This window comes from Hyaena hyaena, unplaced genomic scaffold, assembly GCF_003009895.1.
Source record: "Hyaena hyaena isolate Hyena2069 unplaced genomic scaffold, ASM300989v1 scaffold_1081, whole genome shotgun sequence".
Classification (NCBI taxonomy): domain Eukaryota; kingdom Metazoa; phylum Chordata; class Mammalia; order Carnivora; family Hyaenidae; genus Hyaena; species Hyaena hyaena.
Genome location: NW_024081716.1, coordinates 2,317 through 27,156, shown reverse-complemented (window position 1 = coordinate 27,156; position 24,840 = coordinate 2,317). Strand labels below are relative to the sequence as shown.

At 39.4% G+C, this 24,840-nt stretch overlaps 1 protein-coding gene across 1 annotated transcript; it reads right to left on the bottom strand.

Annotated features, from left to right (window-relative positions):
• LOC120223984 (cytoplasmic polyadenylation element-binding protein 4) lies at positions 1-24,432 on the bottom strand. The gene is made up of 7 exons (XM_039222216.1): positions 24,358-24,432; positions 12,347-12,520; positions 8,788-8,877; positions 8,302-8,420; positions 6,394-6,508; positions 4,642-4,823; positions 1-2,178 (listed from the first exon to the last, which is right to left on the bottom strand). Exons 2-7 carry the CDS (start codon positions 12,498-12,500, stop codon positions 1,951-1,953), a joined length of 888 nt encoding a protein of 295 aa, XP_039078147.1. The 5' UTR covers positions 12,501-12,520; positions 24,358-24,432; the 3' UTR covers positions 1-1,950.
• Positions 24,433-24,840: the final 408 nt, after the last annotated feature.

Below are 24,840 nucleotides of genomic sequence, written 5' to 3'. Positions count from 1 at the left end.
AAAAGAAAAGAAGAAAAAAAAAAAAGTCCCTGACCAGCTACACGAGCACCCTCCGTTTGCATGACTGCTTTCCGGACTTGCGGGGAATTCTCTACAAGCAGGTCCCTTTCTATGCTTGACCATTAGACAGCATCTGCCTCCATTTTGACCTTTGGAACTTAACAGGTATACGGTTCAACGAAGCCCGTGTTCAAACTAAAGGACTGCTTTTCCTAAAGATAATCGCTAGGGGCCATCAGCCGGGTGGTTCCACCGTAGTGCTGGGGCAAGTCTTTGGTTTTGAAGGATCCAAGATGGTACTGTTAGGTAGCACAACTAGCAAGATCGCCACTGGATTTGTTTTGTTTTTTTGTCAATGTTTTGCACACTGATGATAATCCTTTTCGTGGTGGGTAGGGCATTTACTAAGAGAATGTCAATTAAACTAAAAGTTATTTTCCATGACCAGGGCTTCGAGGGACGATTTTGAGATTTACCCCCGAAGCGTACTGTTCAACACATAATAACGCCTTTCGAAGCTAGAATTTTATGTATAATAAAGCATGCATTACTTGATGAAGTTGGCACTTCAAACACTGACTATGTCCCATGCTAAGTTCTGAAACGGTAATGTTATTTTATTTTATAGGAAGAGTAAGATAAACATACGTACCTTTGCACAGATTTACACAGTTACTTAGTTCAACAGTGCAAAACACTCTGCAACTACTTAACTTTTTTTTTAACTTTTTTTTTTTCATTTTCTATGTTACAACTAAATTACAGGATACCCAAAGCAACTTGAAGTCTAAAAGGAAGCCAATCGGCAGCCAATTTGGATATTGGTTTCGTTTCCCAGTTTGGGCTACAATTGTATGGTAACACAAAATCTAAAATGATATCCTTGAGGTATCTGTAGGTCCGTTCTGCTTTGTTTTGTTTTTGTTTTTTTAACGTCAAAATGGAGAGCAAAGGCTGACACCTGATGAGTGTGAGTAAATTAGGATATAGAGTTTATACAGAACATCAAAAATAAAATTTATACATTTGTTCTTCGGGAGAGGAAATGCTAGTTTTCCCACCAGTTTTCATTAATTCTAGCTTTGGTAGGCTTCCTGGGGCCGTGACCAGACGAGGAAGTTAAAAAATAAATAAGTGCACTCCCCTCAGTAGTACATTTACCCAATTTTTTACATCCTAAAGTTTTTTAAATGGTTGAAAAGAAAATAAACCTAGCTCTGCCTACTTTTCTATGTTGTTTTGTTTTTTTTTTTTTCCTGCGGTGGTAGTAACTCTGAGGCGCCAATGAAATTCTATTCGGCCTCGAACCCCTTACCATTTGTTCTAATGCTGCTTCGATCTTGCTCATGCATCTGTGTTTGCTTTAACATGCTCTTTCCTGTTAATAATTGTTAACTTCCTCCACTGCTGTTAACGAAGAAAACGGGGGCGGGGGAGGGGGGATTGGATGGAAAAAAAGAGAGGCAAAAAAAGAAAGGAAAAGGCAAAAGCACTTCTCTGGGGGGAAAAACTGTGTCAGGACAGAATGATAGTGTTATCGTTGCGTGGTTAATTTTAATAAAAGTATTCTTATATGTTATATTATTAACAATAATTTAATTAAAAACCCAAAATACTCTATTGTTTCATTTCTCTTTTTAATAGTTCTCTTTCTCCTCTAAGAAAATGTTACGGGAAGTTTTGGATCCTCTTGGTCTCCAGCAAAACAAGAGAATAAAACTTCCGTGCAACACGATGGCAAATACGAAAAAGGGGGTCGTACATACTGTTTTCAGTGACACGAGAATCTACAAAACACCTATATCATAGGTCATTCTTTTCATTACACTGTTGTTAAGTTATGGGCTGCGACAAAAGGACATGCCAGTGTGAGGAGGTCGAGGAAGGGGTCAGAATGAACAGAAGAGCGCACTCATTCTGAGGCCTGAAAACGAGCGCTGTAGTTACCCTTTAGTTCCAGCGGAATGAGATATGTCGCGGACGGTCACCGCCTTCCTTCACCAGGGGCTTGTGGAATTCCCTGCCAGCACGAGAATGAATAGCAGCCCAGCAATATTCACAGTAATACTGCAGACAGGTGACATTAGCACAGAAAAACGGAGCAAACTTTCCACCACAGCGGGCCCCCTGACATTCATCACACAGCTGATCATCCAGGACATATGGCTTAACTTCCACCTGCAATCGAAAGTGAAAAGAAAGGCGTTTACAGTTTTCACTGAATGGTCCCGGCACCGCTTGCTGTGGCACGTGCACTTCCACCCTCTGTCCGAATGAATCTGTGTTCCAGAACAAGGGTCGATACCCCCTTTACTGAAATGAAGACAGTCCATCGTTTAAGAACCTGGCGAGGCTTTTATACTCCTCATTTTGCATTTCTGTCTTTTTAAAGGAACACTTTGCAGGGGAAAACGATTCCACCAGAGATAAAGAAGCGAAGCCAGCTGTTTTGAACAGCATGAGATTAAACCCACGGGAGAATTTTTAGAGACACAAACCATCACTTTAATTAGTGGATCTGGATTCTTGTCGTATGTGGAATTGTAACTTGAACAAAACCAAGGAAGGGCTTCCCAGTTCCACAAAATAGCCCTTCAATATTCACATCAGAGGGAAGACGCCCGGCTTCTGCGTCACACGCCTCTAAGTTGTAATAAAGGCTGGTTTCTATTTGCAGTATACACAGCATGGGCTATAATCACAGACTCGGGATGCTGCGAAAACAAGGCGCAGCCATGGTGCTTGCAGTCGAAAGCCTCGCTTTATTCTCTGTCAGTAAGGCTGGTTTACTTCAGTCTAAAAGTCAGAGGTGAATTTATAAAACTGGGTCCATTCCAGTGTTCAATAGGCCAACCTGTCATTTGAGTCTCTCAAGCATTAAAAATAACCTGGCTATTAATTCACCAGTGAGAAAAGAGTTGGCTATTTTTAGTCGTAGAGACTCATGGTTAAAGGTCCCTTATGGCAGGCCGCCACTACCACTGGGGCCATCCAGTTCTGACACTGCAGTCCTGACAAAGGTTAGCCGTGAACAAAAGACGACGAGTGACAGCAAGGCAGGAAGAGCAGACGGAACCAGAGCATTAGCCTTCTGGCCCTGAGGCCACTCCATAACATCTACGGAGCCGCAAGAACACTGGTCAAAGGGTTTGATGGCAGAGGAATACAAATGAAGTGTGCATTTCCAATGACTGACCTTCCGCCTCTGACACCTCAGCCGGGGTGAGGCAGTGCAACAGAAGACAGTGCTTAGTCAGATGTAGCTATTTTTTAAGTGAACTAAAAGCATGTGGGCTTGTTAATATTTACTGTGCCTTGTCTGGCCCTCTTCCTCCATGTTTATACTAGAATCTAGACCTTTCTTTTCATACATTCACAGTATGACAACCGCTACAACCTTACATTTTAAGCAGCCTACACGTGAGATGAAAGCACAAGCAATAAGTATAAACCACCACTGACTTGATAGTTTCTACATAATGAACTGAGAACAGCACAATACAGTCAATTGATAAGGACTTTTTTGAGCCAAATGCCTCGGAGTGTTGATATCTAAGTCAGTCCTAATGAAAAGTACTGGTCTCCCATGAAATAAGGCGCTGACACCCAGCATAGAAATCAACACACTGCTTTTTTCATCAAGAGGGTCTTTCTATGGGGAGAAAGAAAACACCAAAAAACAACAAACCCCAAGTGAGCTGAACTAAACATTACGTTTACTAATGTGGCTGATTCACATTCTGGTGTAACGGTGTAAATTCCTATCTCACCACCAGCTAGAAACCCTTTGCTTCTGGCAGCCGGTTCACAGGCCACACTGAGTAGTGTGGGTGTAAGATACAGTTATAGCTATCAGAACACCAACCCCTGAGGACAGGAACTTCTTGTCCTACGCGCTGATACATTTCGTGAATGCATGAAACACAAAAATAAGAAATCAATCTGTGAATGCAAAGAAATAAGACGGATGACGGAACACAGATTTTCAAATATAGTACCTTCGAAAATAGAGCAGAGCACTCTCTCTGAGGTTTTCTCCAGCTTTTTAATTCAGAAGGTAAGCCAACAAAGAGGAATTTAAAGTACTGGAGATAATGCTAATTACTACCTAATTTCAGGTGGCAGAATGCACTACAAATAAAAAGATTATGATTTCTTCCACTTAATCTGTTTCAATGAAATATTCCTAAGACATGCAGCCCTACAAGTGAGTTTATTCAGTCGTCTATGACATAGCACACTGGAAAAGAGGGCTTGCTGAGGTGTTCATGTTTCAGGATTAAAAAAAAAAAAAAAAAGGGTCAGGGGCTCTCAAGGGCATTGATGTTTGTACCTGATATAATGATATTTACTGAATGACTAACTGAATAAATGAATGGAGGGAGGTGATAGTTTAGGAGATTAAATTGACCAAAGTGAACTGATGCAGGGCTCTGGGTAGGCTACTCAAAAAACGAAGAGACAGAAAAAATTCATAGGAATCCTCAACTGTATGACAGAGTATACCCCTAATTGGTCCTATAGGCATAACTGTCAGCTGCCAATTTTATTGTCATGTTAAAATTCCCCCATACCAGTCTTGGTAATGCCGCACTGCAAGGGCCATATGCAGAACTTTGCAAAATGTAATCAGGGACTCACCCGTTTATCGATCTCTCCATGCTGCAGCTGAACAAAGCGGGCACTGATAGCAGCTATGTAACTCTGTTGATTAGAGAATGCGACTCGCCCAGCTCCCTTTGGGTATTTCAGCTCAGGGTCCGTGTCAATCCCGGCGTAGCACACGCCTCCATAGAGACGATCCATTATCATGGCGAGCTCCACTAAATAAGAAAGGAGCAGACATGGCATTCGAAATCGGGAGAATCCATTTCACTCACCAAAGGTTTCATCAAAAGCAGTTCATCCTTATTCTGAGCTCACATCCTTATGATAATTATTAAGTTGATCTTTAACCTTTTAAATAAGGGCAGGGACTCTGCTGGCGTTTTTTTTGTTTTGTTTTGTTTTTTTACATATGGTCTCTTCATCTTCACAACACAACAGCCCTATGAAGTAGGTAGTAATTTCCTGGGAAAATTGAGGCACAGAATGGACGTTCAATCTGCCCAAGGTCACAGATGCCTAAGGGACAGTGAGGGGCTGGGCACCTTGGTCTGTCTGCTCTATACCATGCTGCCACCCTGTATTTACAATTAATAATGTATCGCTTAATATAAATAATCATGGAAACGCCAGCAAACTGACTGTGTGAAGGTCGTTCTAGAGTAATCTCCAGCAAAGCCTTGTTACCTTTCCCTACAGTCTAGCTAGTCACCGATCTTTTATATAAAAACTTGAAATAAAGAACGTACTGTACTCTCCATGAAATGTTAAAATTTTAAAACTGCATTCTTGTTCATTTTATATTATCTCATTTATACTATTAAATCTCAAGTTACTTGAAGCTGGGGATTAAATATCTCCTGTAGGTAGTACTCTTAAAGACATGATGCTGTGCTGAGAATGCTCCTGTATTTCAGAGCTCAGCAAATAGGTGGTGGGCAAATGGGGGCTTGGGAAACAAACCCTGAACATCTCGACATACTCTTTTTTATTTTTTAATGTTTTTATTTATTTTTGGGACAGAGAGAGAGAGAGACAGAGCATGAGCAAGGGAGGGGCAGAGAGAGAGGGAGACACAGGATCTGAAGCAGGCTCCAGGCTCTGAGCTGTCAGCACAGAGCCCGATGCGGTGCTTGAACCCACGAACCGTGAGATCATGACCTGCGCCGAAGTCGGACGCTCAATGGGCTGAGCCGCCCAGGCGCCCCTACAGTCTACTCTGGCAGGGCTTTGCCAGATGCTGACGCGAGTGACGCTCACTAACACCACAGGAAGCACTTTGCACTGCTCATCCCACCCAATTCTCAGAACAACTCTATATAAAGCACATAAGCTTATTACTCCATTTGACTGATGAGAAAATTGAAAATTAGAGAAAACAGTTTGTCCAGTGTCACTCAACTATTAACTGGGAGCAGTGCACATGAATTCAAAGCCAGATACTTTGATCCTAGAATTCTCTTGGGACATTAACTCAAATGCTTATGGCTAAAAAAAAAAAAAAAAAAAATCGTTATGAGGGGAGCACCTGGGTGGTTCAGTGAGTTGAACGGTGGAATTTTGATTTCGGCTCAGGTCATGATCTCAGTGTTCATGACTGCATCAGGCTCTGTGCTGACCATGTGGAGCCTGCTTGGGATTCTCTGTCTCCCTTTCTCTCTGCCCCTCACTCGTTCACACACTCACTCTTACTCTCTCAAAAATAAATAAACATTAAATGAAAAAACTTTATTAAGGTATTTCTTATGTTAAAGGAGGAAGGGGGTATTTTTGTTTGTTTAATCATACCAGCTCGCAATGGTCGGGGAACACCACCAACAAATATAGTTTTTCGTGGGTCAAGAGGCTGTGAACCATCCATCACAAAGTCACTGTCACTGAGATTCCAAGGCCGGATCTGCACCTAGGGAAGAGACAAACCAAAACGTCTCATTCTTAATGTTGACAATTTGTGGAGAAATAAGCTTAAGATGATTGCAGGGTATTTTAAGAGCAACGATAATCCACATCATTATTTAAAAAAAAAATTTTTTAATGTTTTATTTATTTCTGAGAGAGAGAGAGACAGCGTGAGTAGGGGAGGGTCAGAGAGAGAGGGAGATACAGAATCTGAAACAGCCTCCAGGCTCTGAGCTAGCTCTGTTAGCACAGAGCCCGACGCAGGGCTCTAACCCATGAACCATGAGATCATGACCTGAGCTGAAATTGGACGCTTAACCGACTGAGCCACCCAGGGGCCCCTAATCCACATCATTATAAATCGGTAAAACTATAAAACTAGAAGACTTAACAAATAGCATAGCTCAAATCCTTCATTTCATTTAAGAGTAAACCAAGTGATTTTTTTAAGTGAACCAATTTTAAGTGAACCAAGGCGGAAAGTTCAATTTCATTACCTATTATAAACTAAATCACTAGCTCATCTTTAATTATTGGTAATTAGCTGTTTTTCACATTATTTGGCCTTCTATCCCCCTGGTCCCCCCAGAATCCACAGCATTTGATGTTGATCGGAATACGGTGCTATTGCGTAAACTACGACTGTGTGCCCAATCCTACAAACTACTCCTAATACTAACAAACCTGTTGCATTATTTCAAAAAGCATTTCAAAGTAAAAATATTAATATTGGCACACAGCAATGTGTCCACTCCTTTAGCCAACCAAGAGTCATGTACCTCATTTTAATTGTTTGCATTTACTTATTGTTACAAATGCCCACACCAAAGGCTATGGGTGGGGTCATAGTAGGGTATGCCCAGTATGCACATCAATGAAGTCCTAGGCCAGAGGTCCAAATTCAAATACTGTGGGGACTATAAACAAGTCAAGTATAAAGAGTCGAGGCCACGGGAACTCTGGGAAGAGTGTTCCTGACCTAGACAACCCCAAGGGGAGCTCCCTAATTACTGCTTGAGCTGAACCCATAGGCACCTCCATTCTGAACTGTACCGCATTACTAGATCAGTCTGAGTGACAATCAATTGCTTATTTACCAGATTTGTCAAAACAGGACAGTTGCTACTATTCCTAAGATCAAATTTTATGATTAAAAAAAAAAACGTTTTCAAAAAGAAAAAGTCAGGGGTGTGTGGGTCGCTCAGTCAGTTAAGCATCTGACTTCGGCTCAGGTCATGATCTTGCAATTCGTGAGTTAAGAGCCCCATGTTGGGCTGTGTGCTGACAGCTCAGAACCTGGAGCCTGCTTCGTATTCTGTGTCTCCCTCTCTCTGCCCCTCCCCCTGCTCATGCTCAGTCTCCCAAAAATAAATAAACATCAAAAAAAGCTTAAAAGAAAAAGCCATATGCCATGTACATTTCTCTCTGTATATAATTCATTTCACTTTGGGGAATACCTTGTGCAAAAAGTTAAGGATACTTATTGGGCAAAATTTTGACCAAAAAGAGGAAGGAGATAGACAAATATATATTTGTGATTTTTGAGTTCTATCATTCAAACTCAGCTACTTGATCTTTATCAAATGTATTAGCAAGTAAAGTCTTTTAATGGTAAAGATTTACCAATATTTTAATGAACCAAAAAATTCCAGAATGTCAACGTTAGGAGGTTGACAGCAACCACATTCTACGTACAGACTTATCGATTAACAAACACGTCAAGATGTTGGTGGGTTTTCAAACAAAGCAGTGATGAAGGCAAAAACAAGAAGCTATGTCATGTTAGACAGCACTCACTGGCTTATCTTTGATAGTGGGACTCGATACACACAGGTAGAGTTTTCCATCTTCTTCAATACATGCATCAATCAAAGCCTGAACAGAGCTTTCATCTTGAAAGAGCAGGAATGCATAGCCTGATAAAAAGGGGAAAAAAAGACTTATTTGTTTCCCTATTTTTTTTATAATTCTTCAACAGAAAGGAAGTATAAACTGAAACTAAGGAAGAGAAAAAGAGCAAAAAAAATTAATAAACATAAACAGTCCTACCTGAGGTCTGATAGTATCAACATTAAAGTTCAGCTTGATGTCTTGAAACACATTTTAGAGTAAAATTAAGTTTGAGTTGAAAGTATATATTAGGTAGAAATTTTAAAGAGGTATTTGGGAAAATGCAAGTTTAACAACAGAAAGTTTCACAGCAAAGATAAACATTCATGAGAAGAGTAAACATTAAACAATATAAGGATACACTGTACATATGTATTAAATCTTGAGAATTACCTTTAGGAGGAAAATAGGACTTGCTCTCTGCTTTATGAGGCCAATCCACAATCAAAGGGCCAAAGCGACGAAAACTGGCTGTGATCTCATCTAATGAACAACAGAGCAAAACAAAAAACGTAAATTTAAATATTTTTATAGTCATTTGGGGTAAGTAGTTCAGAAAGAAGTTTCAAATCTACTATTTATAAAATGGTACAAAGGACACCTGCATCTCCTTGATTGAGATTCCCCAAGTGTTAGTACTTTACACATTTGCCTTCTCCTTCTTTCTTTCTTTTTTTTTTTTTTAATATTTTTTATTTACTTCTGAGAGAGAGAGAGAGAGAAACAGCATGAACAGGGGAGGGTCAGAGAGAGAGGGAGACACAGAATCGGAAGCAGGCTCCAGGCTCTGAGCTAGCTGTCAGCACAGACCCTGACGCGGGGCTGGAGCCCACAAACCATGTGATCATGACCTGAGCCGAAGTCGGATGCTCAACACACTGAGCCACCCAGGCGCCCCTCTCCTTCTTTCTTAACCTTCTTTCTACCTGTATGTATGCAGCAATCAACCTATCTACCTACCTACCTACCTATCATTTTCTTTCTGACATGATGCTTTATAACCACTGGCACTTGCTCAAGAGCAGGTCACTTCCTCGTATACCACCATGTAACCCTCCCAATCTGGAAATCGATATTCATATACTATGACCACCCAGCTCACAGACTCCACCCAAATTTCAAACTATCCCAATAGTCTCTCCTTTTCCCTTTCTGATCCAGAATCCTACCCAGGACATGTGATACACTTAGACGTCCCATCCCTAGGCTATCAGTATTCTCCAGTTTGGGAACAGCTTCTCATTCTTTCCTATCTTTTATATCTTTATCAGTCTTAAAAGGATAGAGACTACTCATTCTGTAGGATGACACTCGGCCTGTACCGTTTTCCTCATGACCTGACTCGTGAGTAGACGAAAGGAAAGGAAATTTTCAAAGAACTCCTGGAAACAGTAGGTAATGTGTACAGATAAGACTTGGGAGGAGATAAGGACAGAGGAAAGGGAGAGATGGGAGTTGGGGGTGGGGAGGGGGCGTAGAGGGTGTTCAAATCCCAAGCTGGTGGAACTGTTTTTCTCTCCTCCAGATGGTGAAACAGTAGAGTCTGCTCTGCCCTTGATGCCCGTTTCTGTAGTACCATTCAGCTCACATGAGAGAGACTGGTAAATACAAGGATGAAATCTGTATAACCTATAAGTTTTCCTGGTCCACAAGTGAGTTTTCCTGGGCAAGGGGAGCTAGCAGAGTGGGAGTAGAATTACAATCCTCACCAGGAAAAGAGAAAGCCCCTAGCTTGTCTGCTATGCAGGCAGGAGCCCTCCCACTCTCTTATAAGAAAATTAAAAATGAGTGCAGTGACCGGGGCTCTCTCGCTGGAGAGGTGTACTCTCAACCTTACAGGGTTCTTCTCTCTCGAGTGTTTGCAACTTCCCAGGTGCTAAGGTCCATCACATCTGCACTGCCTCCAAGCTCGCAAGCCAGCGTTTCTGCTCCATCGGTTTTGTGCATTTTCAGTATTCCTTGAGGTGACCTCTAACCATGCTGGCCAATTGCCTACGTTGTCCAAGTTACTCTAAGACATTAATTTGCTTTTTGTTAGTGCTTCCTAATGAACTTTTGAGTTCATTAGGTTCGAAAGTATCTGCTTCTGACCCTATTTCCCCAGAAACCCTATAATTTTTTGACGTACAATTCTACATAACACAATATTCTCCAGGACGACATATTTCATGTCATAGTAGAAAAACCTGCCTACTTAAATTGCTACTGACTTATCAATATGCTTGGTCTTAAGGATGAAGCAAGATGACTATCATAAGTCCCATTAATTTTGCTCTGTTTAAACCATCTCCCTTGCCTGGTTAGTCATAGTTAACTGTGCATCTAAGAATCTTAGAAACTGCACATTTAAGATTGCTGAGTAATTTTCCAAAAAGATACAGACGATCTAGACCAGGAAGGAGCTTATCCCAGGCAGGTAAAAGGCAGGAGTTTTATCCCAGAGATAAAATTCAGTCATCTCTCTCTTTTTGTATGTAAGCATATAATTCACTCATTAAACACCATCTGGGCTAAAGATGTTAAAAGATTAAAAAACAAACAAACAAACAAACAAACAAAAAAACCACCCAGAATCTACGGTATTAGGGAAAATGAGGATTCTAGGCAAAGAAAAGAGAAGGCTACACCTAGGAGCTTACTAAAGAGGCCAATTTCGTGACCACGTGGTAAGCCCAGGGTGAACACATCGGAAAGCTATGCCCTCCGAGGACAGGATGGAGACTGATTCAGTCCCGCCCGAAATCCCAACACAGCTTCAGAGATTAAACAAAACAAAACAAAAGAGAACTGTGTTTATTTCATTCTTTGGCTTTTTGAAAACTTTGTTGTCTCAACCTTCCAAAATATTGATCATCTTAGGGAAAATGAAGTGACAATACACTTAATCTCAGTCTAAATGGGAAGTCATTAAACCATATTATCAGACTTCACAAATTTTTAGAGAAAACTGTTCCATTCTCCGTAACATTAACTGGTTTATTTCCATTTCCATTTAGGAAACCAAGACAAAAGAGATTAGGAAAAACCACCACCACCACCACCACCACCACCATCAAGGATATACGGCTGCTCTAAGGTCTGCAACTTGGATTTTCACGAGGGCCACTTATGACCCACAGATGAATACAATATTACTGAACAATTAGTCTTCTAAATCTCTGCATGGCTGGCCCTAGTTCAGGTCTCAGCTCAAATATCACTTCCTTAAAGAGGATTTCCTTAACCACCTAATCTGAGAAGATATCGCCGTACACAAAATAGCACAGTATCACGCTATTTTCTTTTCTGCACTTACTCTGATACTTTCTTGCATGATTATGCACTTTTTATCTGCCTTTCCCCACGAGACCTGAAACTCTCGGCAAACAAGGACTTTCTTTCTTGGTTATACTATAAACGAGCCTAAGAACAGTCATGGTGTTTAAAAAAGCCTGTAAATATTTGACAAGTGAAAAAACTCTCATTGAATGATAAAACCTTGAAGATGCCTTTCCTTGCGGTAATCCTTTAGTCTTTATTTTTCAAAAGCTCATGCTGAATCCAAGATTTTAAATGTTCAATTACCCACATTTCTGGAGTACTCATAGAAGCTAGGAAACAAATAGGAAAACATGCAATCGAATTTGGCCAAGGCAGCACACACAGACGAAAATGCAGGAAGCACTGTTTGCCCACAACAGACTCCCTGAGGTGGTTTCCCAGTGATGTTTACTCTTTTTCATCTAGCGCAATGGCTTGCTTCAGCTGGTTCCCAAAGTCCTGTTCCCCCTTCGCCTGTAAACTAATCTCACTCGCCATGATAGAGATAGAACAAAAGAACAATGCAAATCAAAACTGAATACCTGGAGCCAGATAAGACGGTTATTATAGTAACAGCCACCGCTGTCTATGAGTTATCTACTATGTGCCATGGGCCAGGCACCGTGCAATGAACGGTTCTTTGTAAATATACCTTCATCGATGTCAGGAGGTAATCCGCCCACAAACACCTTGCGAGAATATCGTTCCACTCTCTCTCCATTCTGGTGAGTGAAGCAGTGAGGTGAACCCAGGCCACTATGAAGAGGTTGATCCCCACGGCCATCATCCAAGAATCCATCTTCCATTGGAAACAGGGAAGACTGACCTGGAATAGAAAGCAGGAAAAAAAAAAAGAAAACGCTAACAGCAAATGTTCCTTGCCACCGATTACCTTACGCAAGAAACAGGGAAAACGGCAGGTTCGATAAAACTGGTGCTTTTATTTCTCTCACTGAATAACAAATCATTTAGATATGCTCTTGAATTCCCGCCACTTGAAAGTCTCAGTTGGGTCAGAGAGAAGGTACACAGTTAAACAGAAGGCCTCTCAACTATCCCCCTGGGATCCAGAAACTTCAATGAGGTGAACTAGAAGTACAGGAGGAGGGAGCGCTCGCTTTTGAAAGCAGCCAGCAGTAGGCAGCACTGCCTTGGCAGGGCCCCATGGCCACGGGCAACCTAGACATGTATACCAAGTATTAAATTTGACTATCAGATGCTAGATCACTTAAATTTTTAAAAAATGCAGAATAATGTAGCCTATACAATGTCCTCTAAGACTGTCCTTAAAATGCACAAGTCAGTTCTTCAAGTGAGCACTCATCTTAGTTTACCTTACTGGGATATAAGCAAACCTCATTTAATGCAGTTCTCCAACATCACTATTTAGTCTTAAAGAATTTAGGCACGCTAAAGATATATTTTCTTTCAGTTGAGTCATGACCAACTGCCACCGATGCCACCTAATTCTAAAAACTAGGCATTAAGTTTGCTGTTTGAAAATCCTATTGTACAGAAAATATAAGCAGAGAAGACCAGAGATGCCAAAGTGGTTAACATTATTCCCGTTTACTTGACAGCAAAATACGAACGTTGTAAATCATAAGCGAAACACAGAGCTACAAATAACTGTAGAATCTCTCGAGGGCTGTTTTGTGACTTTCGGGCTGCCAATTTCCCTGCAGGTACTACGTGAGGAATTTGTTCACGGATCCTACAGAAATGTAGCTGTCAGTGCTCTCCCTTTACTGAAATGTTCCGGTGTCCCTTTGATGCCACACTCGTCTTCCTCTCAACCTTCCTAACTGAGCACAAATAATAACAGTGTACTTGTTGTGAATATATCCCATAGAACTACAGCTCAAGAGTTATGTAACAAAGGCAAAAAATGACTTTGGAGGTTATTTCTTAAATGATCTTTAAAAGTCACTTAGATTTTAGACTTGAGCTATGTGACTAACTTACTTGCTTGTAAAAAGGCAAAGCTATCACAGGCAGAAAACATAAGGCTTATTCAGGTACCTCTAGGAAATGGTTCTTTTAAATTCTCTACAATTTCTAGAGCGTTTTCCCCCAGTGCTCGAAATTTATAGGGTGAGTCATTTGTTCAGCTCATCTCATTGTAAAACAAATGTATTATGCTGAAATCAGCGGAAAGTAGACATAAGGTCTTCGAGTATAACTGAGCTTCCAATAGAATCAGGTATTTTGAGACTAGTCGCCCCATATTTTCCTTTTTAAAGATCCTGAATTCTCTTTCTCCCAAGAAATTCCTTTCAGAGAGGAAAACAGCAAAATAAGCCTTCAGATATAAATAAGTTGACTTTATAATACAGGGATATTATTGATTCAAATCCAAATCCTCCCATTCTGACTCTTTCAAATCAGAAAGTCTATAATGTTAACTATGACACACAAAGTATGTATGGATCAAAGCTCTGTTGCATTCCCCACGCCCCTCCTTCCCCACAAGGGTTAGAAATTGAGTAAACTTGGGTCCTCTCCAAATACAACTGGTACATTCAAAAGTTAGAAACAATAATGTTACCTCTCCTTCGCCCATATGTCCTTGCTGCATGTCAAATGAGAAAAAACAAAAAACAAAAAAACAACCTTTCAAACATTGTCAAAATAATCAACTGTGATTTCAACTACCAGCTTTTGAAACTAAAAAAAGTTGGCTATGCTCCTCATTTCCTAGTAAAGGTCTCAAAAACAAGGAATCTGGATGGTGAGAGGTCAATTTAATACACCCTTTTGATTTGTTTTTCAGTTCTTCAAGGACACTGTAAAGCTGTATTGAATTTTACTTGTGGTAAGAGAAGTTCTGGGCTATAACTGTCACCCAGGATCCGAACTAGGTAATATGTAACATGATGGAAACCAACTCCTACCATACTGGCCTTACATTGTCCCTGAAGTCCCTGCTAACCAGCAATTCAGCAAGTATTTCAATATTTAATTTAAGACTTTTTCACCACTACAGGATCAAAAGCAATTATACACGATGGCTTGATTAGTCCCTCAGAAAGAAAATCATAACAAATGAAATCTTTAGACAATATGTAAACTTCCTTTTAGGCAAGGGAAGTCTCTTGTCCCTTGTCAAATTTTCCACCGTGTCCCAAATGCTGGAAAGTAAAAGGCCTCGCATTTTATTGCCAAGTAGTTACAGCTAAGAGAAGAAAAGTGTATACTCTACTTATATGCCTTTCCCTAGAGACTAGGAAAATGGCAGTACGAACTTTAAATCCAGAAACTTTTGGGAAAATGGCTTCCCTGAAACAAACTGGCACTTAAAAGCCCAGCTTGTCCAAACGCCTCAAACCAATTCAACACATTTCTGAGTGCCTGATCTTGCTGGACACCACGGATAAATAGCACATGGTCCGGACTACACGGAACTAGCAAACTTAAATGCCAGACGGCCGCATAAGCAACTAACGATAATGCAGCATGCCTACTGCAGCAGTGGTTATGTGGCTGGGACAGCAGGAACAGAGGAGGACAAGCAACTGGCCCTGATTACAGCGTCGGAGAGAGGGGTGTGGCGTTTGAGCAGGAGATGGGATGGCATTTGAGACCTTAAGGGAAAAAAAAAGAACAAAAAAAAAAAACAAAAACAGAGAAAGGGCATCGCAGGCCTGGTAATGCAGCAAATAGCAGTGCTGCCACATTCAGGAAAAGTGGCCCAGAACCAGAAGTGTATGGAACAAGAGAGGACCTGGCTGGAGAAATGCGTTCACACAGGAAGCTGGGATAGATTATTGAGTTAGGAGGTGTAGCAGTAGCTTTAATAAGTCATTAGACAAACTGGCCTGGGTTTTGATTCGTAGCCCACTAAATAACTGCTTGAGATGTGTAACTCAGTCATAGGTGAGTTTTAACTCAGAAGTACTGGTGGGTATTTTCCAAAATGAAAGTGTCTCACACAAGATACATTTTCTCCCACTACTAGATAACACTGGATTTCCCCAAAGTCCTTGAACTAATGGATTAAAACCACATAAAATCTCCTTCAGGTAGGGTTTCATTTTGGTAGGTCTTAAATTTGGGGTCAGTTAACCTGACATCGGTTAGAAAGACAAAGATATCATAAAAACAGGTGCTTATTTAAGAACATTCTATTCCTATACCCACTCCAGTGACCAGGGAGTCTGAGGAAATGGATGATTTGAGGCAAAAATCAAATCTCAAAATCTTTAAATGTATACTGTCAAACTTTGATCTTGTACCACAAAACTCAAGCTGGTTAATACACAAGAATTCATGGTTACACTATGAAAACTATTCAGAAATGTTGTCCCACATTAAGAATAACAAGTTATAGGCATACCATGCTTACAACCACAAAAACTGCCAAATGAGTGAGATAGGGAAGTTAACATAAATTAGTACCAAAAAGCAAAATCAATGATATTCTAGGACACAGAGAAGAATGATTATTTTATTTTTAATGTAGATTCTGACACGACAAAATAAAGTACACAAATCATAAGTACGGAGTTCAATGAATTTTCCATGACATGAACATACCTATGTCACATATCTATGAACCCAGATATTAACAAAGTAGTAAATGGTGCCACTTCATCCTACATATGAAAGATGTACTAAGCATCTGTTTCCCAACTATTTCCAGTTATACTTGGCTTAAGATAATGATGAAGAAATACTTGAAACACAGGTCTTCACCATTTTACTGAGAAAAATGTCCGATTTTCAATCTCATGATTATCAAACACTGCATAATATTTGATATTTCTCAAACATCCAAGGAAGTGGCAGGTAAAAAAAAATCACTTTAAATATGGATAAAGAAATCTACACTTTGGAAAACTTCCAGCTAAGTTGGCTGAAATAAACTCTGCCCAGATTTTTCCTTTAATTACCAAAGAGTACACTGTTAAAAAGATTTTCAAAATGCATGCTATTGTTACATGCAAATCTTCTAGTCCCCATATGATTTAAAATGACTACCATTTATATGTTTATCTACTTTTATTATAATTTCTTTGTTTTTACTTATAAAGTCCTGAATAATTTCACATTTAGTACTAACATGACTCAAGAATGCTCTAAATGGACTGGAAACATTATAGCTATAATTTTTTTTTAATGTGTATTTATTTTTGAGAGACAGAGAGAGACAGAGCACCAGCGGGGGAGGGGCAGAGAGAGAGGGGGACATAGAATCCGAAGCAGGCTCCAGGCTTTGAGCTAGCTGTCAGCACAGAGTCTGACCCGGGGCTCGAACTCATGAACCATGAGATCATGACTTCAGCTGAAGTCGGACACTTAACTGACTGAGCCACTCAGGCACCCCATAGCTATAAATTTTTATAACATCTGGATGCATGCTGTTATTAGATAAATACTTTATTTCCAAAATGTCTTTACACGATTGCTTCCAAATGCCCTATATTCATCATTAAATTCCCTCTACTAAAACATTCCAGTACTCTGGGATGCTAGATTGGCAAACAAGGTATAGATAGGCTTCTCAGATCTTGTATATATTCTTTATAAAACTGAAAATATTATTTGTTTCTTATAAAGTACCTTTTCCTCATTTGTTGTAACATTTGTTATGGTCAAAAAGAAACAAGTATCCATAGAGTGAAACAATCATGAAAAGTAAATACCTAGCATGTAGCCATTTTAAGAATGGCACATATTCATGTGCTGGTGGTATCCTAAACTCTCTAAGATACAGTTTCCATGAGTTCCCTACCTGTGTACTGGAGGGCTCATACTGTGTAAATTTAAAAATAAAGAAATACAAATATGTATGTGGGAATATGCATAAATCGTTCTTCTAAAAACAACCACAAGAACCTTTAGGTTCTTGGAGAAAACTGGCACAGGGAAAGAAAGATTCCACTTCCTGTTTGATCCCTTTCTGTACGATTTACGTTAATGAGCTACATTACTATACTTGTTCACGGACTCTTTTGGGTTTTCTTCTTGGTGCTTACGTTAAAAACAAACAAATGATATATTAAAGAAAAGCAACTTAGTAAAGAATAGGACTTTAGGCCCCAAGGGGTGAGATATTACTATGTTCTAGTAGTCAATGAAAGACTGATCGATCACACTCTGGAAACTCTAGCCTACCTCAGGTCCTCTGAATTCTATCTGGGAAAACAAGGGGAGAGCTCAGATTAAAAGATGTTATCAAATCACTGATTTTTCCAGTAGGACTAAAAACAGAAGAAGAAGAAGAAGAAGAAAGAAGAAGAAAGAAGAAGAAAGAAGGAGAAAGAAGAAAGAAGAAAGAAGAAAGAAGAAAGAAGAAAGAAGAAAGAAGAAGAAGAAGAAGAAGAAGAAGAAGAAGAAGAAGAAGAAGAAGAAGAAGAAGAAGAAGAGCAGCAGCAGCAGCAAGAATGTAGATGTAGGGGAATTAGTCAAATTAGTAATCATTTAAAAAGATAGAAATCAAAGGCTGGAAGCTAAAAAGAATAAAGATGGTAGAACCAAAAAGCAGGCAATCATCTTAAGGACTGGCGCATACAACTCAACAAAGATGCAAAGAATCATTTCAAATCGTTTTCTAAATCTCCCTCTAATGTAATGGCCTCATCACAAATTTTAAATATACGTTTAACAGTTAGAATTTCCTCTGTCACACTGGCTTGTGTTTATGCTAACTTGGTATAACATTCCCAGATACGGATAAGATGAGACAAAGATATTATCTGTAAAGAGCTCTTTTAGAGAAGGGCAAAGTATGTGACTCTAGTTTCTCTACATCCCTAACCCTCAGGTTTTTTGTTTTATGAAAATCAACAGCTGATTAGAGAATAACAAAAGATACCCTATGTGTATATGATGACCACTTGGTCAGATGTTCAGTAAATAGCAATTTTCTCCCTGCCGCAAAAGTAAACCTGTGTCTATTCTGAGGTTGGTCTTCAATAATTACTCTCAGCTTTTCATTACTATTCTAAGGCTAACGACCGCAGAGTACTTTAGCATTTACAATGTCTTCATATTATCTTTTTCAGGAAGGCATCTTCCAACATGCTCCTTACTGTACCATCTAGAACCATATTATATACATTTTTCAGTAAGTGACTGTAATCTACATTTCTCCTGGGTAAATTATACCCTCTCCCTTTTCACAGATTTCTGTGTACGCCACACCCCTCCCCTTCCTTGCAACCCTTAAGCAAACAGTCTTCCTCCTTTCATTCCAAAGAACTATAATTAAGAGTAGTTGTTCTATGCTAACCTTTAAAAGATCTCTTATGAGTCTCCTAATCTGGGACAAACAAATATGTTAGTGGATGCTTCCAAGTGAAAGACATCCACAGAGAAAAGGAAATACATACATGGATCTGTTAAAATAAATCTAATACATTTTGCTGTTATTCTAGAACTTTCCCTGCCAAAGTTTCATTTCTGAAGCAATTAATCCTATGGGCTGAAGCAGTGGAATGGGAGGTTGGGGGAAAAAAGTATCAAGCACAAGGGGCAGCTGGGTGGCTCAATCAGTTAAATGTTTGACTTCAGCTCAAGTCATGACCTCATAGTTCGTGAGTTCAAGCCCCATCATCAGGCTCTGCACTCTCAACACAGACTTTTGGATCCTGTCTCCCTCTCTCCCTCGCTTGTACTCTCTCTCTCTCTCTCTCTCAAAAATAAATTCGTGAGCATTTTTTTAAAAAAGTTCCAAGTGCAAATACTTTTATACAGAGGTGGTGGTAGTAGTGGTAGTAGTATGTCAGTTTTCTAAAGCAAAATAAATTCTCAAGAAGGGTAAAGGGAAAATTAATCTTTTAATCTGATGTCTGTCTCAAAGCTACACCAAGACATACCAGAGGAATCTGAGGTCTGGCCCATGCCTAACACTGCTTTCTGACTTGGCTGAGAAACTGAGTCAGTTTCAGGCTTGCTTTTTATAACCAGGAAATGGGTGTTCTAACTATATTCCTCTTACATAAAACTTACTAGGAAAAGGTATCTGTTCTGGGATGAATTGTATCCCCTTCTTAAAATTCATATGCTAAAGTCCTAACTTCCATGGGACTGTCTTTGGCAACAGGGTCTTTACAGAGGTACTTAAGGTTAAAGGAGGTCCTTGCAGTAGGCCCTAATCCAAAATGACTGATGCCCTTATAAAAAGAGATTAGGACACCATGCATGCACAGAGGGGAAATCATGTGGACAAAGAGAGAAGACAGCCATCTACAAGCCAAGGAGAGAGGTCTCAGAAGAAATCCACCTTCCTAGCACTTTGATCTTGAACTTCTAGCCTCCAGCACTGGAAGCTGGAATTTATTTCCTCCAAGGAAAAAAAAAATCTGTTTAAGCCACCAGTCTACAGGGGTGCTTGGGTAGCTCAGTCAGTTGAATGTCCGACTTCGGCTCAGGTCATGATCCCATGGTTTGTGGGTTCGAGCCCCGCTTCAGGCTCTGTGCTGTCAGCTAGCTCAGAGCCCGGAGCCTGTTTCAGATTCTGTGTCTCCCTCTCTCTCTGACCTCCCCTGCTCACGCGCTCTCTCTCTCTCTCTCAGAAATAAATTAAAAAAACATTATAATTAAAAAAAAAAACAACCACCAGTCTATGGTACTTGTTAAGATACCTCTAGCAAACTAACATGGCATCCAGAAAGTAGCTATGAAGTGTGGGGGTTTTATACGCTTAAAGTCCAAGGATTTCCCCCGTGAATGTCCCTTAAAAAAAACCTCTACAACTGATAATAGCAATAGATTGAATAATTAAAAACATTATAATTAAAAAAAAAAACAACCACCAGTCTATGGTACTTGTTAAGATACCTCTAGCAAACTAACATGGCACCCAGAAAGTAGCTATGAAGTGTGGGGGTTTTATACGCAAAGTCCAAGGATTTCCCCCGTGAATGTCCCTTAAAAAAAAACTCTACAACTGATGATAGCAATAGATTGAATAATTCCCCAGAATGGGCACTACAACATTCTTAGCGTAGTTATCAATTATTATCTGTTGAATTATACTGGCAGTGTCTTTTAAAAGTCATGAGTGGTCTATGAAGGTCACTGCGTAGTATGAAAACTGATGATTGAGCATGGCCAAGGGGGAAAAAAGTAATCTGATCTACTAGATGAGTAAGCCTTTTTATCTTTGTACATGCAAAACCCAACATTATTCCAATACGAACTGCTGAAGCTGGTAGACCACTCTGGACATTCTGAATCTTGTTTCTTTTTTATTTATTCAGGATTTAAACCCTACTTCTTCTCAAAAAAAAAAAAAAACAAAAAAACAAAAAAAACCAACTTTGAGATTGCTTGAAATTTTTGAAACAATTTATACAATAAATACCATAGTCTAAATTTATAGGTTCATGTGAGAAAGAGAGTAAACAGTTCTTACATATTTTTATCCAAATGAAAGAAAAATGTCTTTCAACTCAACAGTGGCTTGGAAGAAAAAAACTCTGAAACACTGAAGGTTAGACAAAGTAGAATAACTATATGATCACCTTTCTAAAAGTTTTAAAATATGAACAGATTATTTATGTGAACAGGGAAGAAGAGCTCCTATCGTTCCTTAAAGTCTTAAACTTGAATAATGAATATATAGCAGCACAATGTACGAGGCTGTTACCTTCAGTTTTAAGAAAAGACTGCATGGCTAGAAAATAGGAAGGGACTGTAATTCAAAATGAATATAGTAAGTTTTATGTTATCTATTTTAAATTTTTTGTTTATTAATTTTTGAGAGAGAGAACGAGCATGAGAGGTGGGGGGTGGGGGGTGTAGAGAAAGAGGGAGACACAGAATCTGAAGGAGGCTCCAGGCTCAGAGCTGTCAGCACAGAGCCCAACATGGCACTCAAACTCATGAACCACAAGATCATGACCTGAGCTGAAGTCAGATGCTTAACTGACTGAGCCACCCAGGTGCCCCTATGTTAATAATCAGACAAAGAAAGCATGTTCAACTATAGACAATTTTTAGACTCCTCTTAATCTCTTGTTTTGTTTTTTCCTTACAAGTTTTTAGCACTACTATCCCTAACCAAAACACATATGTGTATACTAGCACTAATATTCCTAGCGACAAATATTCCTAACCATTCTAATTATTTTAATTTGACTGTGTACCAGCTATTATGCTAAGTGATTTACATGCATTTCATCTTCATCTCAATTCTGTGAAATGGGTAGTAATTGTGAGTATATCTTCATTAAGTACAATTAATGCTTTACATTAGATTTACAAGATGGGGGTACCTCCAAAACATGAGCTAAGTTGACAGCAAAGTTACTTAAAAATCAACACATGAATAAGAGTAATTTACATACAGAAGCAATTCACCATAGAAGATGCTTCATAAATTTGTTTTTTGTTTTTGTTTTTTTTAAATGTTTCAGAGAGAGAGAGAGAGAGAGAGAGAGAATGAGCAGGCGAGGGTCAGAGAGAGAGGGAAACACAGATTCTGAAACAGACTCTGAGCTAGCTGTCAGCACAGAGCCCGACGTGGGGCTTGAACCCACAAACTGTGAGATCATGACCTGAGCCGAAGTAGGACACTTAACCGACTGAGCCACCCAGGTGCCCGATGCTTCATAAATTTGACTTAAGAGAATGGGCAATGCCTCCATCTAATTAAGGTGACTAAAAAATTGTCTCAACATCCCTCCATCCCCACCTTGTTGTATTTCACGATTTTAAAGTAATCTGCTATCATCTGGACTTTGCAAGTGGGGAGAAAATGGCCCTGTAAGCCAACTCCAGCATCTGGTCTACCTAGTTTTATTCCTTATTAAAAATGCATAAATTGGCATCTGGTCATAGACGGCTGGTTAAAAACTGACACTTGATCACATCTGACAAAATCAAGTTCTAGGACTCCCTGAGATGAACCCTAGATCTGAGACTACGGTAGTTATAAACTCACTCTGGGATCCTGCTTAAGAAATCAACAAGCTCTCCCTCTTGGACGTTTCTTTGTTCTTTATCTTCCTACCTTTCAGTCTGAGGCAATATTAACCTCAGCCAGTATAGCTTTCTAATAAAAATTTCCAAGAATGCAACAGCAAACACCATCTAGTCCCTTTCTAGAGTCTGTGGACCAGTAAAATGTCAGAATAAAATTATTGGGGAGAAAAGTTACCTTTATTTTTCTTTGCCAAGCAGGGGTCACAAAAACTAATCTATTCATAAAAGAAAGTATATTAATGTCAGGGGGAGGAAGAAATACCATAATAATAGACTCTAAAAATTTTTAAATGAATTTAGCTTTAAAGAAAACACATGAGAGCCTCTCATCTCAACAAAGATGGACCTTAGAGGCAACAGATCTAATTTAGCAACTGCATGAGGAAACTGAGACAAAGAAGACTTGATCACTCTGCCTAAGATCACACATCAATATCTCAAACTTTGGGTTCCTTGCCATTTCCAGCACACAGACTCTGGAACTTGTTCCACAGGAAGAGCGAAAGTCCTGCTATAATGATTACCCTTATATTATTCCCCCTCACCTTGATGCGATTCTCACCACGGGGTTTGGTTTTCGGTCTACACACATTTATGCTGAAGTATTATATTCTGGCATTATTTTTGGTAGCTGGAGCATGGAGAGACCAAAGTCTGATAAATGAGGCTTTTATAAACTAGATAGTCTCCAGAGGATCGGATGCACCCATCGTCACTCTCATAAATCAAATTTCCCTTTAACTTTTCCTGGAGCAACAACCCTATGTTCTTCAGAATACGGATTTCAAACATAAAAGCAGATCCAGTCATAAAAATAATTTTTAACCCTCCGTTCACAATATACCATAGAAAAGGAGTACAAGGTTGTGTTTCGGTGTTTTGTTTGTTTGGTTCGTTTGATTTCGTTTTTGGAATGATGAGAATATGGCGATTTAGTCAGGAAACACTCCTTAGAAATGGTGAGACTTTAGCAGAAAGAAGGCGTTGTGAACACACAAATTTAAAGTACATATTCATTAGTGAATGAATAGAAAAGAAGTAAATAGGTCTTTTGTATTCTACCCAATTAAACGATAGTAGTACAAAACAGACACGTTTTGATTCTTTAATTCCTTCCATGAGTAGATGCCCCTTCCTTGTGACACTTAGTCTGTTTTAGCATATGCACATAGAAGAGAACGCAATAGCACAATGGGGTAACATTTAGAACCAGAAAGGAGAATTTACCAAACGTGCTGTAAAGGCCAATAAGACTTCATTTTTCCTGTTCTCATTAGACAGCAAATGACCTTGTCCTTTACAATGTCAAGCCCTGTGGTCTCAGGCTGCTTCTTCTGGTTTCAGATCTCTGATTACCCTCCTTTTCTCCTGGAACATTTTTCTAACTACATGGAAATGGCTTTTATGTTGACATTTGAAAGGTCACGCTACAGAATCTAAGGGCAGATTAAACCATCCTTTATGTATCAGTACGTGATTCTCATTTATTCTGTCACCAGTTTCAAGACAGAGAATCAGCTGGTTCTCAAAATTTAAAAAGCCCCTGCCACGATGAGGAGGAAAGATATTTATTACACAGCTACTAGATTAATAGCAACTTGCAATTACGATTACAGAACAAACTAACGTCACTTTTTCCACCTGTCAAAGCATACCTGCTGTATTTTCTCACCTAGGACTAGCTTGTTTCAGTTCTGTGAACTTCACTAGGGTAAATCAATTATCACTTACCATTAATAAGCAGAGAGCTATCGGATCCTGGATATGAATAGTTTAGACGACCTGAAGGTAAAAGAAGGCCGTTACTAAATTCATTTGTTTCATAGATGGTTTAAACGTATTTGTAACAAAGCTGAATTAATAGCTTCAATAGGTAAGGTATCTTTAAAAAGCTTTATTACGGGATACAACTGCTGTGCTAAATGAACACAATGAGTCAGAGGACATATCAATCAGCATGTTCACAAACGTCCAAATAGGGCAAGTTTGAAAGTGGGAAAATAGAATATCCCTCATATTTAACTATTTGGTCTCTAGTTCCCAAATTCCCATACAAAGTAATTTTCTTGGTAACATTATGTTCTGATGCAAACTCATAATGATAGTGTTTTTTGCCCCATATGTATGGAAGTTTTCAGGTGTGTAGTTTTTTTGTTGTTTTTTTAAAAGTACTTAATTAGCAGGGAGGTATCTCTATATAATTCATGACAAAAG

Coding starts and splice junctions, on each gene's coding strand:
- LOC120223984 (XM_039222216.1), bottom strand. CDS start 12,500: ATGGAAGATGGATTCTTGGATGATGGCCGTGGGGATCAACCTCTTCAT. Junction 8,878..12,346: donor ACCTCCTGACATCGATGAAG/GTATATTTACAA, acceptor GTTGTTCATTAG/ATGAGATCACAGCCAGTTTT. Junction 2,179..4,641: donor ATGGAGAGATCGATAAACGG/GTGAGTCCCTGA, acceptor TTTCGATTGCAG/GTGGAAGTTAAGCCATATGT.